Raw genomic sequence first — 17,139 nt, 5'->3', positions numbered from 1 at the left:
CTGGCAAAATAGGACCTTCTTTTGTACCGTTAAATCACAGGTGAACCACCCATACACAAAATGAGCATCAGAATAAGTGCTGGAAAAGATGAAATAACCAAAGCAAATATTCCTTTTTCTAGTGCTTCTCCTTCATAGTTATTGTGCAACAACCCCAAGCAGTAATGCATTTCCCTGACATATTAATTGGGACTAGGGCCTGAGGAATCTCGCATGGATGGCTAAGCATAGATAGTGTGCTGTTTAGACATTCCCAGCATTTATTTTCCCATCTTCTAGAAACATCATCTCATTTCTCTTTTAACAAACTCTCTCTCCCCTATGAGTACATGATTGAGGTGCTCTGGTGGGTAATATAAATCAATCAGACTCTTCTAGGAATTTGGATATTGAACAGAGTGGCTTTGAAATCAGAAATAGAGCTAATTCACCCCAAAACAGCTCCCCCAAAAGACTGCAAAGTTCCTGCAGGTTCACCCCCAGGGTGGCCTGCTCCTTAGTCTCACCAAGGCTTGGGCATTCAGTGTCTCCATGGCTCACGTGATCTGACCTGGGTCATTCTTTTATGTTTGCTCAGGTAAGCCAGAGTTGTTTCTGTTGCTTGCAAGCAGTGAGCCTAACCTGCAACAACCATGAAAACCAACAAATGAGACACGTTTGGGTGAAGTTGCCTATGGGGCACTTTTAAAAAAATACCTTGAGCTTGGTCAGACTCAGCTAATCCAGGGCCTTATTTACCAAATGATTAAGCTGAGAGATTCAAGGACTTTTTCCAAGGTTTCAAATCAGAAGACAGGTCTTCTGACACTTTCCGCCATCTTGCAAAACAGTGACAGTCTCTTCTGATAGGTTTGCTGGGGCACACAGGCGGGCAACTGATGCAAAATGCTACTTCAAAGACCCCTTCAATTAATTAATCAATGATTATTTATTGCAAGGCACTGTGCTAGGCACTATGGAGAGTACATGGAAGATAAGACCAAAGTCCCTGCCCTCAAGGAGCTTACAATCTAGTTGGGAAGACAAGGCATACATACAAGGAAAATTAAGTAACAATACAGGAGTTGAGTTAAAATGCAAGATAACAGTACAAGAGACTTCCAAAAGTAGTACCTGATTAAATTACTAAGTGAGGGGTATTGACAGGGCTTGCAGCTTATTCAGAGGAAGGAGGTCAGCGAGGGTCGGAAGGCTTCACAGACAAGCCGGGGCTGGAGCTACCCTAGAACAGTCAAGATCGGAGATTAAAGAAGAGTGGGGGTATTTCAAGAAGGGGCAGCCAGATGCCCAAAAGGCACAGAGGTGAGACCAAAAGCAAGTGGTGTTCAGGGGCCAGTGAGGGCTCTATGTGGCTGGGTATGGACTTAAGTTGTTATTAGATTAACAAGGGCCTCCGGTTTAGATTTTATCCTTTTAGCAATGGGATTGGGGGAAACCTTAAAACAACAGATGTCCTTAGATTAAGTGTAGAAAAGACTGAGTTAATCCAGAGGATCTACTCATGTTTGATCTTCAGGAGATTTATTTGTGGATTTTTGACCCTCTCTACTTCCAAAGAGGACCTGCAATGGTGTTTTCTCTGGGTCTTCTACGTAGGGATCATAGCCAGAGACTTCTGAGTCCCTCTAGGATCTTAAATTATAACTAGCACAAGGGTGAGTGAACAGATTCCCTGACAGGCAGGCAGGAAAAATGCTCCCAAAAGACAAGTATCTTTACAAATGACAGAATATTTATTAACAATACCTTTAAAAAAAGATTACATATGCTAGATCACTGGTAAATATCATTAACACTGGGGTTGGGAACTACCTGGGGTGTTATTTTTTTTCATTCATTTTATTATTTTGTTGATTTTTTTGTGTGTGTGATTTTAAATTTTGTTTTATTTCAACATAGAAGTAACCATATCAAACTAAGAAAGGAACACAGCTTGAAATACTGACAATATATTTTTTCCCAGTTACCACCCTAGTTTTTACACAAGTGGAATCCTGATTATGACTTTATTGGATAAATATAGCTAGAAGGTTGAAAAGTTAACTTATACTCTTTGTAAGCAAAAATGACAAATTACAAGCAAATTTGAGCTCTCTGAGAAAGAAGAAAAGGTGCAGCGTGTTTACAAGTGAAAATTTTTATAGAAAATTTCATTGCATTTTATTTGCACTGTTCCACTACTGTCAACTTACAAAACCTCCCCCATTATAACAAATAGTTCTTTTCATAAGAATACGGTTTTGTTGATATTGTCATTTTCCAATGCGTGATTTTAAGACATAGAAGATAAAGCTTATAAAGCAACAAGGCTACCTACTGCAAAACAGGAGAATCATTGAGATACCATACAGTTTTACTAAAGATCTCTTACAGAGTCATGAAAAAAATTATTTGTGGCAACTATTTGCTGAAATAGGAGAAATCTGCCAGACTCCTTACATAATTCTGATTTAAAAGAAGGGCTTCTATCATTAAAGAGATACACATATTACCTATAAGAGATTTTGTAAAGCAGTTATGAATCCATCCACAGAGAATTACTCTTTTCTTTGTTAAATGTACATTCAAAACAGATACATTTAAAGATAGGAAAATTATTCTTTATCCTTTGAAAGACATGGTTGACTATAGTAACTTTTGGTCTATGTTACTACAGGATATGTAACTTCCAGTGTCATGGCTAAGATAATGCTACTACAAAGACAAGGCTAACTTAGTCAAGGGAAAAGAAAGTCTTACCGTAGGATGCTAAATTCAGGGGTGGGAGTACTGCGCAAGGTACCTCTTGGGCAGTTAGTTTAGGTTTTGAGATTGCGGCCATTCCTGAAATCATCTCAAGTTGTGTGGAACAACAAAATTCACAACAGGGCTGGAAAACATATTGTACAATGGCTAAACGACTTGATTGAGTGCATCAGTCATCCCATGAGACATTCCTACACGGCAGCCTTGAGTTACAGACTAATCCTTCAGCTGCGCTGCCTCTAGACCCTTGTAGAACTGTACAAGGAATCTGCAATGTATTGACCAAGTTGAGTTTCCAACTCTGTCTGTAAAGGAAATATTTTCAAATAATAATCATATGATTGTGTTGCCCATAGCATTTTACAGCAGAGGAAAAAAATTAATATCTACATCTCATGTTAACTTTAAAAAATCCTATAAAACACTAAATATATAATAAAAAATATGCATATAAGGACATATGTAAACTGCTTTGGTAACATCATATTACAGATGTCTTCAGTGCATTGCAGAGTTTCCAAAGAAACTTCAGACAAAGCTAGATTTGCTTTGAGGAAGTACTGTAGAATGCCATTCCTAAAGAAGCAAAAAACATTTTTTTTTCCAGTAATAAGATGTACTTGAACAACAATATTACTTAGTACTGGGTGTCTTCAAAACAACTAGCTAAATGTTGCTTATATCATAAAGAGAAAGTCCTTCGGAGAACTGTTGTCATAAACTGGACCTTGCTGTGAGGGAGATCATGATGGTGCTGATGGCCGACAGCGTGCATGCATTTGAAGTGGACGGCCCAGCTCCTCTTGCATAGGCATCTGCGGAGAGAAGACATTCACTCAGCATCCACTTACCCTGGCAACAAAGGGAGGCAGTGCCCAGGGCTCTTGGAAAGGGAAGAACTGTCTGAAGTCTATTGGAAATGACCATCTCTCTCTCTCTCTGTCTCTCTTTTTTTTTTTTTTTTTAAATTTTTAACCTTTTTCTTTTTGAGGTATAGCCAATTTTAAACTTTTTTTTTTTAATTGGGGTATAGCCTGTTATGGGCTTCCCAGGTGGCACTAGTGGCAAAGAAGTCGCCTGCCAATGTAGGAGATGTAAGAGACATGGGTTCGATCCATGGGTCAGGAAGATCCCCTAGAGGAGGGCATGGCAACCCACTCCAGTATTCTTGCCTGGAGAATCCCATGGACAGAGGAGCCTAGCGGGCTACAGTCTGTGGACTCACAAAGAGTGGGAAACAACTGAAGCGACTAAGCACAAGCCAATCAACAATATTGTGACAGTTTCAGGTGAACTATGAAGGGACTCAGCCATACATACAGATGCACCCATCCTCCCCCACACTCCCCTCCCATCCAGGCTGCCACGTAACATTGATCCCTGCGCTACACAGTGGACCTTGCTGGTTATCCATTTTAGATACAGCGGTGTATACAGGCAACCATAAACTTGTTCTCTAAGTCTGCCAGTCTCTTTCTGTTTTGTAAGTAAGTTCACTTGTATCAAGCCCAACTCTTGTTGACTTTTTTAGTCTCTGTTCTATGACACCCTAGCTATGAACTTGGGAGCAGGTGGTGGACATCTCTGGACCTCTATTTAAGCATTTGTTAAGGAAGGGTGTCCACATCTAACATGAGAAGAAACTTCTAAATGACTGCAAACATTACAGATAAATATTAGGATATCAATGATGCAGCAAAATAAACATTGATGTTCTCTTTCGAATTCAAGCTTTGTGCTGGGCACACAGCCATATGACATTCCTGCAAAAACCCTGAGAACCTCTGGTATGGTTATTACACAATTTAACAGATAAGGAAACTGGGGCCCAGAGAGAGAAGATAAGTCTAAGATTACCCACTTAGTAAAGACCTGAATTGGGATTCCAACATATATATATATCTAAATATACCTATTTTTTCCCAACAAAATAAGCTCAATCTTTTAAAAACTTTTCCTTATATGTCTTATATTGTTTTCACAGTAAGAAATTATCAACTCTCATTTGAGTTTTATCAAGATTGTAAGATCTCTAACCACCAAAATGGAAAACCTCTTGAGAAAGAGACCATGTTTTATTCACAGCTACAGCCTTATCATCTAATCATTATAACAATAAAATTGCTTCAAAGATGTTTTTGTAATGAATTAAATCAAGAATTATCAATCTTAAAAAAAACAGTTATTGAAATGATAAGCAAGTATGAAGTCAGATTTTAAGAAAGAGAGATAAATTAACCCCAAAACAAACTCCAATCTTGTGTTTTTTGTGGCCTGGAGATTACTTCCACATCTCACCATAGATCTGGTTCCTTTCAACAGAAGTTAGAGCCTCTTCGGAGATGTGGAAACCAATTCTCCCCAGTGTTTGCAAAGAAAAAACTGTGTTAGTATTTGCATGCAAAAGAGGTGTAGTAAATATAAACCTCATCTGGAAGATGACAAATTACTCCTGAATCTGGAGCATGTTCTTGGAGTAGCCTGCATTTCCCACCAGAGGTCCTGTTCTATTCACTAACAGTAATAAGTGCTTATTCAGAAGAAGGGTGAAGTGACCAGTGAACATTTTCTTTTCTGCTTTGAGGCATCCAAATTTGATAGATGCAGTTAAAACTAGTTGAGTGGATACTTCATTGTAACTTGATACAGCAAGGATACCAGAGTCTTTCCTCATCCGACAAATAATAAAATGGACACTGAACAAAGGGACTGATGCCCAGGACTCTGTAGTAAGGATTGTCCATGATTTAAAATATCCAATGTCCATCAATGACTTGAAAGTTCCTATCTCTAGCCTTCACTGAACCCCTTACCTCTTGACTAGTAAATCCAAAAGCCAGTGAAAATCTACACTTAGATACCTAATGGCAATCTTATTTGTTTTATTATTGTGGTAAGATACACATAATGTAAAGGTTAGCATTTTAACTATTTTAAAGTGTACAACTCAGTGGCCTTAAGTTCACTCCAATGTTGTGCAGCCAGGACCACATCTAGTTCTAGAACTTTTTCACCATCTGAAATGGAAACCTAGTACCCATTAAGCCACAATGAACACCAGTGGCCAGTCACTTTCAGTCACCAATCTGCCTCTATGGATTTTCCTATTTTGCCTTTTTTTAAAAAAAATTTTCAAATAAAATCATACAGCAAAAAATAATATGCTGTTGAGATAGTTGCAAACACAATATTTGAAAAATAGATTGAATGTGTTTGTGTGAAAAAAGAACATACACTTCAACAGTCTTTGAAAACAAATATATTCTTGACTATATGTAGACATGTGTGCTGATGTACACGTTACATACACAAGTTCAAAATAAACAGTTTCAAGCTCAAAACATTTTCAGCCAAAGACATTAAATTATATTGTATCACTAGAGACAGGCTCCTAGAGCAATTTAAAGAACTCTTTTTCGCTTGTTCCTCCTAAGTCACACTTTTAACTTTCTAACCTATAATCTGGGGGTTACTATAGCTGTCAGCCACCTGGGTGACATGGAAGATCCGGGTGACTGATCTGTGGCTGCTTTAACCTCATTATTGATTGTCAAGTGACTAAATCCTTATTACATCAGCCAAGACAGGTCAGACTGTTTTTTGCACAAAACTACCTGCGATTAGCAAATATCAGTTGTCTAAGGAAGGAGGATGGTATTGTCCATTTTTATCATGTCTTTTTTTTTATCATGTTTAATTTCATCTGAGTCCTGGCTCACTGGGAGGCTTAGGCAATAAGGCAGACAGGGAGAAGGGAGGGGAAAAAAAAAAGAGAGAGAGAGACGTTCTTACTTGATATCTTTGGAATTCGAATCTGTTCACTGCTGCTGCCATCTCCTCCGTCACTGAATGGCTTAATTTCTATTATATAATCTTCATCAAAAGGCAAAGAAAGCTCCACCGACGTTTTGTTTGTTTCAATGACAGATGTGCTACTCTGTCGGCTCCATCTGTACAGGACCTGCCAACATGGGAAGAACAGGTGTCACCTGCTGTCCTCACAAAGGCCCCCCCGGGATGCAGCAGACATTTGTTTCTACCTTTGGGCGCCAGTGAAATGTGGGGATGCTGAAGTTGTCAGGCTGCCCACATGCATTCGGAAGGCTCATTTATAGCAAGGGGCATGTCTGCAGCCACCATTTATTTCATCACAAGGAAAGAGTTGACAGGCTTGTGTGGCATGGAAGCGTGGCTAGCATGAGCCTAACAACGTGCTCTGTGACCTCACGTGACTTCTGGAGGCTCAGTTAAAACACTTGAAAAACTGGCTATACAGAGCTCAGTGACATATGAGGGTCTTTGGCATCAGAACAGATTTGGCTGCTGTGTGACCTTGGTCCACTTACTTTCCCACTCTGAGCCTCAATGCCCTCATCTGTAAAATGGGGACAATAATACCGACTTCCCTAGGAAGTCTTCAAGATTGCACAGGATTCAATAAAATAAAGGACTCAAAGAAAGCATGTAGGACATGGTATCTATGAAGTATTAAAGGAAACAAGAGATACAAAGATAACTTGGCGAAGGTTAGAAGCAAAAATCAGGCATGATAAACTATCATTATTAATCCTTTGGAAAGAGGACATTTCAGCACAGGAAGAGCATCTCTGAAAGGCAAGGGCAGAAACCCTTTTTCCTCCCCCTCCCACTGGGAACCCTTTTAAAGCGACATAGAAAAGGGAGGGTGTTATAGGACCATTACTGTCACTCTCGAAGTGTCTGTAGCTCCTCCAGTGTCACTTACACATCTTTGTTGACCACTTTGGCTTCTGCTGGGCCAGAGTCTAGGCTGGTAGTTCACAGGATGAGATGGCTAACTAGCTTCCTTGAAAATACCCTCACCACCTGGCATTGCCTACCCTGGTCATCAACAGTCCCTATTAGGAACTAAAGATAAAGGTCCAGAGAGGTGTACCTGCCTTTCTGGATATAACAGTTGTGATGAGAACTGTCCCACAAATGTTTTCTCTTTACTCTGAGCCAGACACTCTACTGGCACAGCTATGCTTAATGGTGACAGCATCTGACAAGACAGGCACTATTATTTGTGCCCACAGATGAGGACACTGAGGCCCAGGGATATTGCAGAGCCGGTGAGTGACTAGATGAGGGTTTCTAAGCCCATGGTCTTCAACCACTATAACTCATCATTTCTCTTGGTATTAAAAAAAAGATAGGGCTGGGTGACATGAATGGTTCCAGGTCCTGGTTGTATGTAGAAGCACTTAGGGAACCTGGAAAAATAGCAATGCTCTAGTCCAGTGATCTCCAATCTTTTTGGCACCAGGACTGGTTTCACGGAAGACAGTTTTTCCACAAATTAGGGGTGGAGGTGGGGGGTAGTTTCAGGATGATTCAAGTGTATTAATATTTACTGTGCACTTTATTTCTATTATTATTACATCAGCTCCACTTCAGATCATCAGGCATTAGAAAATGAGGTTGGGGAACCCTGCTAATAGGCCACCAGTTCTCAGCTGGGGTGGAGGGAGTGGAGGAGCAATTTTGTGCCCTGGGAGGGCATTTGGCGAATGTCCGCAGACATTTTTGGTTGTTATAATGGCTGCTGCTAGTGTTGTGAGTGCCTGGGTCCCCCTATAATACAGAGGGCAGTCCCCACAACAGAGAATCATCCAACTTGAAGTGGCATCAGTGACAAGGCTGAGGAATCCCGCTCCGGCCACTCCCCAGACCTCCTATGTCAGACTCCAGAGAAGAAGGGTCCAGGCCATGGTATGTTTTTAAAAAGATCTTCAGATGTTCATTCAGGGAATCATGAATGACATCAGGGTTCTCAAACCTAAGCTTGTATCAGAGTTGACTGGAGGGCCTCTTAAAGCATCTATCACTGGGCCCCCCTTGAGTTTCTGATTTCATAGGTCGTAGTTGGGACTTGAAAAATCTGCATTTCTGACAAGTCCTCAGGTAAAACCATTGCTTCTGGTCCAGGGGCCACACTTAGAGAACAGTAAGACTAGCTCATCTCTCCCTCAGACCCACTGCTGCCACTGATCAGTACTTACAAACCTGTGCGCTGGAGCCCGCCAGGCTCCTCTGGCCATGGGCTTTACCAAGCAAGAATACTGAAGTGCGCTGCCATTTCCTTTTCCATGGGATCTTCCCGACCAAGGGATCAGACCCAGGGATCAAGCCCGGGTCTCCTGCTTGACAGGTGGATTTTTTACGTCTGAGCCACCTGGGAAGCCCCCTAAGACCCACTGTGAATTCTGATTTGCTGGGGTCAGAGACATAGGGTCACTCTACTATTGCAAGAAAACCAAACACAAGAGAAATGCATCAAATTCCCTTAAAATGGTTTAGATCCCATTTGTTTCCTGACATTTCATCACCTTTATTTATGTCTCTCTAATACAAGGTGGAAAACACAATTTCCTTAGGGTGGAAAGATTCATAAGCGTCCCCCTTCCTTCTCAGGAGTTTCAGTTGTATCAAACTCAGCATCCACTCACTAATGATCAGGTTCAAATAAATCCTGAGGCGCATCCGGGACTGTCAGAGCATCTCATCACAGCCCTTCAGGAACATGGGCTGGCTGATGGGATGCAAGGGCACATCTGGCTTTGAGGAATAAATTGCTTCTTTGATTTACCTCTGGTCCTTGCCAGAGCACAGAGGATTCAACTAGTTTCAAATATAAATCCAAAAGAAACACTTAGAGGAAAAAACAGCCCTTTTATCAGCACTGTTTACTAGTCATGTAACATTGGGGGCTCAGCTGCGTGCATGTGTGCTAAGTCGCTTCAGTCATGTCCAACTCTTTGCAACCCCATGGATGGCAGCCCACCAGGCTCCTCTGTCCATGGGGATTCTCCAGGCAAGAATACTGGAGTCGGCTGCCCTCCTCCAGGGGATCTTCCCAACTCAGGGATCAAACCTGGGTCTCCTGTGGCTTATGCATTGCAGGCAGATCCTTTACCACTGGGCTACTGGAGAAGCCCTGGGGACTGCAGTGGGAGCTAATAAAGGCCTGTAAAGCCTTTATACCACAATGAGGCTTATTCCAGCTTTAGTTCTGCTGATTGACCTTAGTCCAAGCTTAGTTCAACTGATTGACTTAAAGGCAGTGCTTACATTTCCTATAATCCGCTGTGGAAGACAAGGAGAAAGAGTAAGTTCGTGGGAACAATGAAAATAGGATCAAACATTGTTGAATGCTGATCATGAGTTTCAACATCATATACCTTGAGATAGGCACTGTTATTATTCTGATTTTCTTTTTTGGCCACGCTGCATGTGGGATCTTAGTTACCTGACCAGGTATTATACCTGCTTCCCCTGCACTGGAAGTGTGGAGTCTTAACTCCTGGATCATCACAGAAGTCCCTATTCTGATTTTAAAGATGAGGAGTCTGAGGCCTGGAGATGTTCAGCAATGTGCCCAGGATCTTACAGCCAGTAAGTGGGGGACACAGCATTCAAACTCAGGCAGGGTGGGTTCACAGCCTACATTCTTAACTAAGACCAGCTTGGCCACCACTGTGGACAAACTGCTTTCATTCTCTGGTCTCTGTTTCCATGAACACAAAACAAAGGGGGTTAGAGAGTAGAAAGCTCATGGCCCATAGGTCACATTTGGCTTGCACATCTTAACTATTTGGCCCTCGGTGGGTTTACTTTTTTTTAAAGTTAGACGTCACCACTTAAAACTATACATAGTTTTAAAACTATACACCAAGAAACTATACATAATAAAATTTGGGATTCTATTAAAAACTGGAAGATATAGCCACATTGGTCTACATTCCTGTCTGGAAACAACTGGTTGGACCTTAGAACTTACTGCTTTTTCTGGACCATCACAAAGTCTATAGGTACCATGGTCTCCAACACACCCTATTATGTCATGATGCTATGTATCTACCTCAGGACATTTGCACATCCTGGTCACTATTCTTGGAACACTCTGAGAGGGCTGCTTATCTCACTCCCTCCTCTTTTTATGACCCAATTGAAATGTCACCCCTTGATAAAGGCTTTCCCTGGGCTTTATTTAAAATAACATCTCTCCTATCTATCCACTGTCTACTCCCCTCACTCTGAGTTATTTCTCTTGGTAGTACTTTATTGATCTATTTGTTTACTTCTGGCAGGCAAATAACTGAGGGGCTAAAAGGCAGGACTCTGGATCCATACTGCCTGTATTCCGAGTTCAGGTCAATATACTAGCTGTGTTAATAACACTGTATCATGTACTCGGGTGGTGCTAAGAGAGTAGATCTCAATGTTCTCACCACAAACAAGAAATGGTAAGTAAGTGATGGGATGGAGGCCTTAGCATATGCTATGGTGGTGATCATATCGCAATATATAAATGTATCAAATCAACATGTATATATCTTAAACTTACACAATATTATATGTCAATCATGTCTCAATAAATTAGTAAAAAGAATACTAGCTATATGAAGAAGGCAAGTTACTAAACTTTGTGCCATGAGTTATTTATCTATAAAACTGAGGCTAATAACTGCACCTGCTTCATGGGTTATTATAAAGTTAGAAAGAATTGGACCTGTACTTGGCATGTTTATTGATGATATTTTGTTGAAAGAATTAAGCCACATTAATCCATTTACATAACCTGCCTGGCTCTGTAGACAGTTTACTTTGTGATACGGAAACCAGACACACTCTCTTTTTAGTTCAAGTGTCATAAAGTAGCTTGACAATTTGTGCTGAAACAGTATGTGGGGCCTTAAACGTCCTAAAGTTGAGTTCTTTTGTGGACTGTTTACCCAAGCAGAAAACCCACAGATCTAGACAATTTAGATAGAAAAACAAAAACACACACAGACATGTATGTATAGTTTTTACAGAACTATATATCCTGAACGTTGACACTGTGTGTGTAGCATTTCAATATCTGTAACCAGGTATGCTGAGATCCCTTGGGATCTAAATGAGGATGCGTGGGGAGTCTGGTTCCTCCAGTCCCAGCTCTAAAGAGAAGGGAAGGAACTGAATCGAATGGGAAGTCAAGAAGAAGTCAGAAAGGCACCTTCCCACCTTGTTACTCCTTCAGTCAGCACATGCAGCATTTCAAACTTCATACCCACCCGTTAGTGATGCTTCCTAAGGCATGAAATTCCCACCCTGGAGGTGCCACTAGCTATTTCATAGATGTAATTTAGATCTACAAGACACAGTGTATCAACATGAAAAAAAAATTATTGGCGGCGGTGGGGGTGGGGGGAGGCCTAAATCCATGGTTCTCCCTGTGCTGTCTTTTTATTATTTCCTGAGATTGTCCTTTCCTTGATTTCTGGATAGGTCTCTATATCTTAAATTGTAATGTCTTTTTTGTTTCTTTTTTTATTTTAAATTAAGTCTGTGGTTGAACCCTTGTGATGAATATATGAAATAAATACATACTGGGTCTTTCTACCAAAATAAATAAATAAATAATTTATATCATCTCATCTGCTGCTCACATCTGCAAAAGTTCCATGCTATCCAGCTGTAATTTGTTCCAATGTTTCATTCTAGTTCTACAGGAGTAAAAAGTTCCCCAAATACTGTGGGAAGCCCCAGTTCTTTTCTGGGAGGTGACTACTTCCATGTCAGCCTTGTGCTGCTTGATTCCCGCATACCTGCCTGATTCTGTGCTGCACTGGGGAATCTTCTAGATGTCTGTAAAAGTGTCTGTTGAATTAAAAAAAAAATATATATATATATATATGTATGTATATATATGAAGGGCCTCCTTGGAAAAGTGCTAATAAGACAAGTTCATACGAGTTTCGGAGAGAGGGCGGGAAGACAAAGACGTAGTAACTAAATGATACTCATTTTTCAATTATTCTCCTGAAAATGCCTATAATCCTTTAGACCCAGCTCACTGAAGCAAACTTCAGCTTGTGTATGCATCCCTGCCCTGTGGAAGCTGATGGCACTCCAAGTCCCTTTATTCAACAGCCTTCAGTTTTCACATTTGTAAAATGAAGGGCTTCGGCTGGATGATCTCCGGGGTTTCCTGCCCAGCTAACATTTTGCTTGGTTCCCTGAAATTCTTTAGGCAGCTCCCTGCCGTTCAATTTTATTTCAGCACCAGTTTCAACCTGAGCTTTAAGACCTAATAAAAGCTTCTTTCATGGAACTCGTGCCCCTCCTCAGGGACTGCTAAAGCTTTGGGATTTTTATTGTGTTTCCTCTCTCCTGTTCTACTAGGTGACACTGGAAGCCGGAAGGAAGACTTTCTGTCTCCTGTATTTTTTTCCTTCTCTCCCTTGGTTTGGTTAAATTAATTCAGGCCAATCACATCTGCATCTCTTTCGTGCTGTGTTCAAAGTCTCGGCAGTGTCAGCGTGGGTCAGAGAACTGTGAGAACTGTCTTCACTCCTGCCTTCTTTCTTTGCGTCCTCTCACTCCTTTCTCTCTCTTTCATCTTCCAGCCTCCCAAACCCCAGGCCTCTCTCAAGTTGGATAGAACTAGTCAGATGAACTCTTTCCAATTATTTCACACTAAGAGACTAATGATTTAGGAGTTCGGGAAATGAGGGCTCCCTTCTCATACCACTGTAGAGAATGCATCCTTGGCTGGAGAAATTACAGGGACCATTCAGGCTAGGTGCTCGTGAGGCCCACAGTCTGGGGATTCACAGTAAGTCATCAGCCAATTATAATTACCCAAGAGGATGGAAAGTACTTTTAAAAATCTGACAAATAGTGAGAGCTCTGGCCATCAGGGAAGGCTTCTCATCTCAGACCCGATTAAGGATGAGGATGTAAGAGGGGGCAGTCCCAAGGAGAAGGAATAGAGCCATAAAGGCTCGGGGAAAATGAAGGCACTGGCAGATTTCTCCTTTAGCAAAAGAGAAATGCAGTCCCAGAGAGGTTATGTGATTTACCTGAAGTCGCATACTGACTAGACGATCAAGACGTGGTTGTTTCTTGCTCTACTCTGTATTCTAGAAAGTTTCCTTTTAAAAAGGGATCCAGTGGAAGGTCTGTAGATCAGTTCTTAGGGAACATTTCCCTGCTGCAGAATACAAATCACTGTGCCTTGTGGACAAAGGAAAACGGTCCATAGAAGGGAAGGTTTCCGAATCCTCTAATCACATCACTCAAGGCTAACTGTGTCAACTCCCCGCCCTGGCTTCACACGCTGTAACGAGCGCCTGCCAGCACTGTCAGTGCGCTGCTGTCTTCAGCTCCCACCGAAAATGCCACAAAATAGCAGCATGCCGGCTTGATACATCCTGCTGACTCTTTGGCCTGTGTTGCCCCAAATGTTGTTTAAAAGTGAAACAAAACAGGATACTTAAAATGCCTTTTAATTTTAATGACTGTGGCACCACAGCTACAATCAATTTCCTTTTCTAGTTTATTAAAGTCAGGCTAACATTTATAGGATCAGGTAAATTAATTTCCTAAAAAATTCTTGTGTATACGTGCACATCCATATCCATATACACATGCACATATACGGGCTTCCCTGGTGGCTCAGTGGTAAAGAATCCACCTGCCAAGCAGGAGATGAGGGTTCAATCCCTGGGTCAGGAAGATTCCTTGGAGAAGGAAATGGCAACCCACTCCAGTATTCTTGCCTGGGAAATCCCATGGACAGAGGAACCTGGCAGGCTATAGTCCAGAGGGTCACAAAGAGTTGGACATGATTTGGAGACTAAACAACAACAGTATTTCCATAACAAAAGGGACATGAACAAAAATAATTAACCATTAGTAACACTGAGAAGTTACTACTGTTGATTAAAAATGTGATCAAGACAAGAACAAAACAAAACTGACTTTGAAGATATTAAAAATGTGGTTCTTCGTGATTTTTTTATAGACCCAAACACAGGGTCTTTAACTGCTTCTGGTGACTGTGCCTGAGACTGAAGTTTAGGTGATTCTCTCAACCCTGGTCAGTTGTCAGGGACCATTTATAAAACTCAGACCAAACCACTCTGGAGCAGAGATGGAGAAAGGAGGCTGTGAGAGCATCATCTGGGAAAGTGAGGACAGTGATTGTAAGGTTCACGAGAACAGTGTGCCCCGGTTAACAGCAGGAGTATAGGTGCCTTAGCAAAAAAAGAAATTACCCACTTTGTATCCTTTTACTTCTGACTCATTATCCAGGGCCTTCACTTGATCCCAATTGAGGATAATTTTGGAGTCCGATGAATTCCATATGATGTTTCCAGGGGGTTGACTTGGCGCTATAAAAAAAATTAAGATATACGAAGTCACAGATTATTAAGTCTCAATGGATTCTGAGGAATATCTCCTTCCTAGAATTCGAGAGTGGAGGCAATTTAACGGGCTATTGCACTAATATGTGTCTTCAAGGTCACTAAAATCTGACGAGATACAGCGCTGCAAATGGAAAAAGATTCAGTTGGTCGCCTAACATTTATAGCTAAAAGAAGTAGCCCTTCCCAGTGAGGAGAAAACATTTATCTTTCTGTCCTCCAGAGCAATGAATTTTGCATGGTATTCGGGAAGGTTCAGTTAAAATGCTAAGGTAAATCTGAATCTCCATAATGATACCAATTAGTATGCAAATGATCACTGGGAGGTAGGGATGGGCAATGAACTTGGAATATGTTTGATGAATCCCTGAAATATTTCTGAGCAAGAATATTCTTACGTGGCTTTCTGGTTGTCACATTGACCGTTGCACTGGAGGGGCCTGTCCCAGCAGAATTATATGCCTTGACAGCTAAATGATACAGGGCACTGCCTTTTAAGTTGGTGATTTTCGTTGACGTCTGATTTCCTATTGTTCGTATTTTTCGAGCATTTTCTTCTTTGTCATCGTGTCTCCAATATTTAACCTGAGAAAACACAAAGGAAGATCTTGGATGTCATACCTATTGGGGATATCGCCAATGTGATTTTTTTTCATACAAGATTCTTAGGACAGTGTTAATTTTCTATACAGCAAGTCATAAGCAGAGCGTTCAGAACCAAGACCTTTGTGTGCACTGAGAAATAATTGGCAATAAAAAAAAGGCCCCCTCTTTGTTCTGAGCTTCAGAGTGAGACGGTAAATTGGCACAACCATCGTTGCTATTTCTCCCTCCCTGACCCCCACCTTGGTTTGAGGCCAAGTGATGCTGGGTGTATCAGAAATCAAAGTTCGATTTGCCAGCCACCTTATATATGCTTAGACCTGCATGTGTTTAGACACAGATCTCTGTAATTCAGAAAGGAGTAAGCTGACAGCAGAATGCTCAGTGCTTTCATTCCTGCTCCTCTAGAAGCCACTGTTCTCTGAAACAAATGTCTTTACATGGAACTCGAGGTCTTTTTTTCCATCCGTCTGTGTTTGGAAAGTTCTCACTGAGGGGTAGAGACCCTTACCCAGAACCAAGGCACCCCTCTCTTGCTTACCTCATACCCTTGTATCCGACCTCTATTCTTCTCCATGGGGGAGGCCCAGAAAACTTCAATGTCTGTTGCAGAAAGACTTCTGGCAAAGATGCTGGCTGGTGGTTTGGTGGGTTCTGCAGATGAGTGTGGAAAAATTTACAACTCTATCAGCTATATCAAAATAGCCTTCTGGATGCTTGGCATCATAGGTGCAAAGAATCCATTACTACAGACTAATCTTTACTGATCATGACCCAAACATTCACTTCACAGAGGACCCAGGATTAATGGCTGAGAGGGGGTGGTGATGGAGACAGTGCTGAAGAGAGCTGTTCAAAGTCTTTGTCTTCTAAATTTAGGGTTAAGTGAAAGGGAAATAAACCAGGAAACTGAAGTTTAAGAGCCAAGTTCTCCTAGCCAGCAATTTATTTAATATACATCCTTCTTAATTAGCATTTGTCATAGGTGAGAGTTCCACTCGCTGTTATGAAAATGAGAGAGACAGAAAACAGGAGAATCAACTGACTTGACTAAGTTTCAGGAGGGCTGGGTGACAGTTCAGTTCCGCACCGCCATCTGTATGTCTTGGACAAGTCATTTATGCTTTCTGGGCCTCAGTATCCTCAGCTGCAAAGGAGAGTCGAGACCAAGTCTGTCCCCCACATTTCAGTTCTTTTTGCCAGATTTCTGCCAGAGCTATGTACCGTTTTTGTGTGAAGGTTTTCCTTTCAGTGGTCTTTCTTAAGGAAAAGCTTAGACATATTGTGAGCTGTAACTTCATGAAATTCTGGTTTTGATTTGATGGCTGTATTTTTTTATCTGATGCAATTCAAACCAATATATAACTATCAGATATTTTTAAAGGTTCACCTAGAACCATTAACAGTAACTTGCGTGCTCCCTCTGAAATCCACATTATGTTCCAGAACATGCTGGAGGTGGAGGCCACTAATGTTGTGTCTATTTATAATAATGTATTAGTCTGTCTGTGTGTTAATTCACTCAGTATTTATTAGGGGTCTATGTGGCATACACACAGACACTGGTGACACAAAG

At 41.3% G+C, this 17,139-nt stretch overlaps 1 protein-coding gene across 3 annotated transcripts in view; it reads right to left on the bottom strand.

Moving 5' to 3' along the window:
• Positions 1 to 1,710: 1,710 nt before the first annotated feature.
• CNTN4 (contactin 4) overlaps positions 1,711 to 17,139 on the bottom strand; it is a 975,711-nt gene continuing 960,282 nt past the window's right edge. For all 3 annotated transcript variants that reach the window (XM_043443117.1, XM_043443116.1, XM_043443118.1), the window contains 5 exons: positions 16,105 to 16,217; positions 15,359 to 15,545; positions 14,815 to 14,927; positions 6,538 to 6,706; positions 1,711 to 3,560 (listed from right to left, as the gene is read on the bottom strand). In XM_043443117.1, the coding sequence (XP_043299052.1) occupies positions 3,460 to 3,560; positions 6,538 to 6,706; positions 14,815 to 14,927; positions 15,359 to 15,545; positions 16,105 to 16,217 (683 nt within the window). In that variant the 3' untranslated portion in view covers positions 1,711 to 3,459. The remainder of the gene's footprint in view (positions 3,561 to 6,537; positions 6,707 to 14,814; positions 14,928 to 15,358; positions 15,546 to 16,104; positions 16,218 to 17,139) is intronic.

The sequence above is a fragment of the Cervus canadensis genome, chromosome 22, assembly GCF_019320065.1.
Source record: "Cervus canadensis isolate Bull #8, Minnesota chromosome 22, ASM1932006v1, whole genome shotgun sequence".
Taxonomy (NCBI): domain Eukaryota; kingdom Metazoa; phylum Chordata; class Mammalia; order Artiodactyla; family Cervidae; genus Cervus; species Cervus canadensis.
Note: the sequence above shows the minus strand (reverse complement) of the source record. Positions and strands in the feature narration are given on the sequence as shown.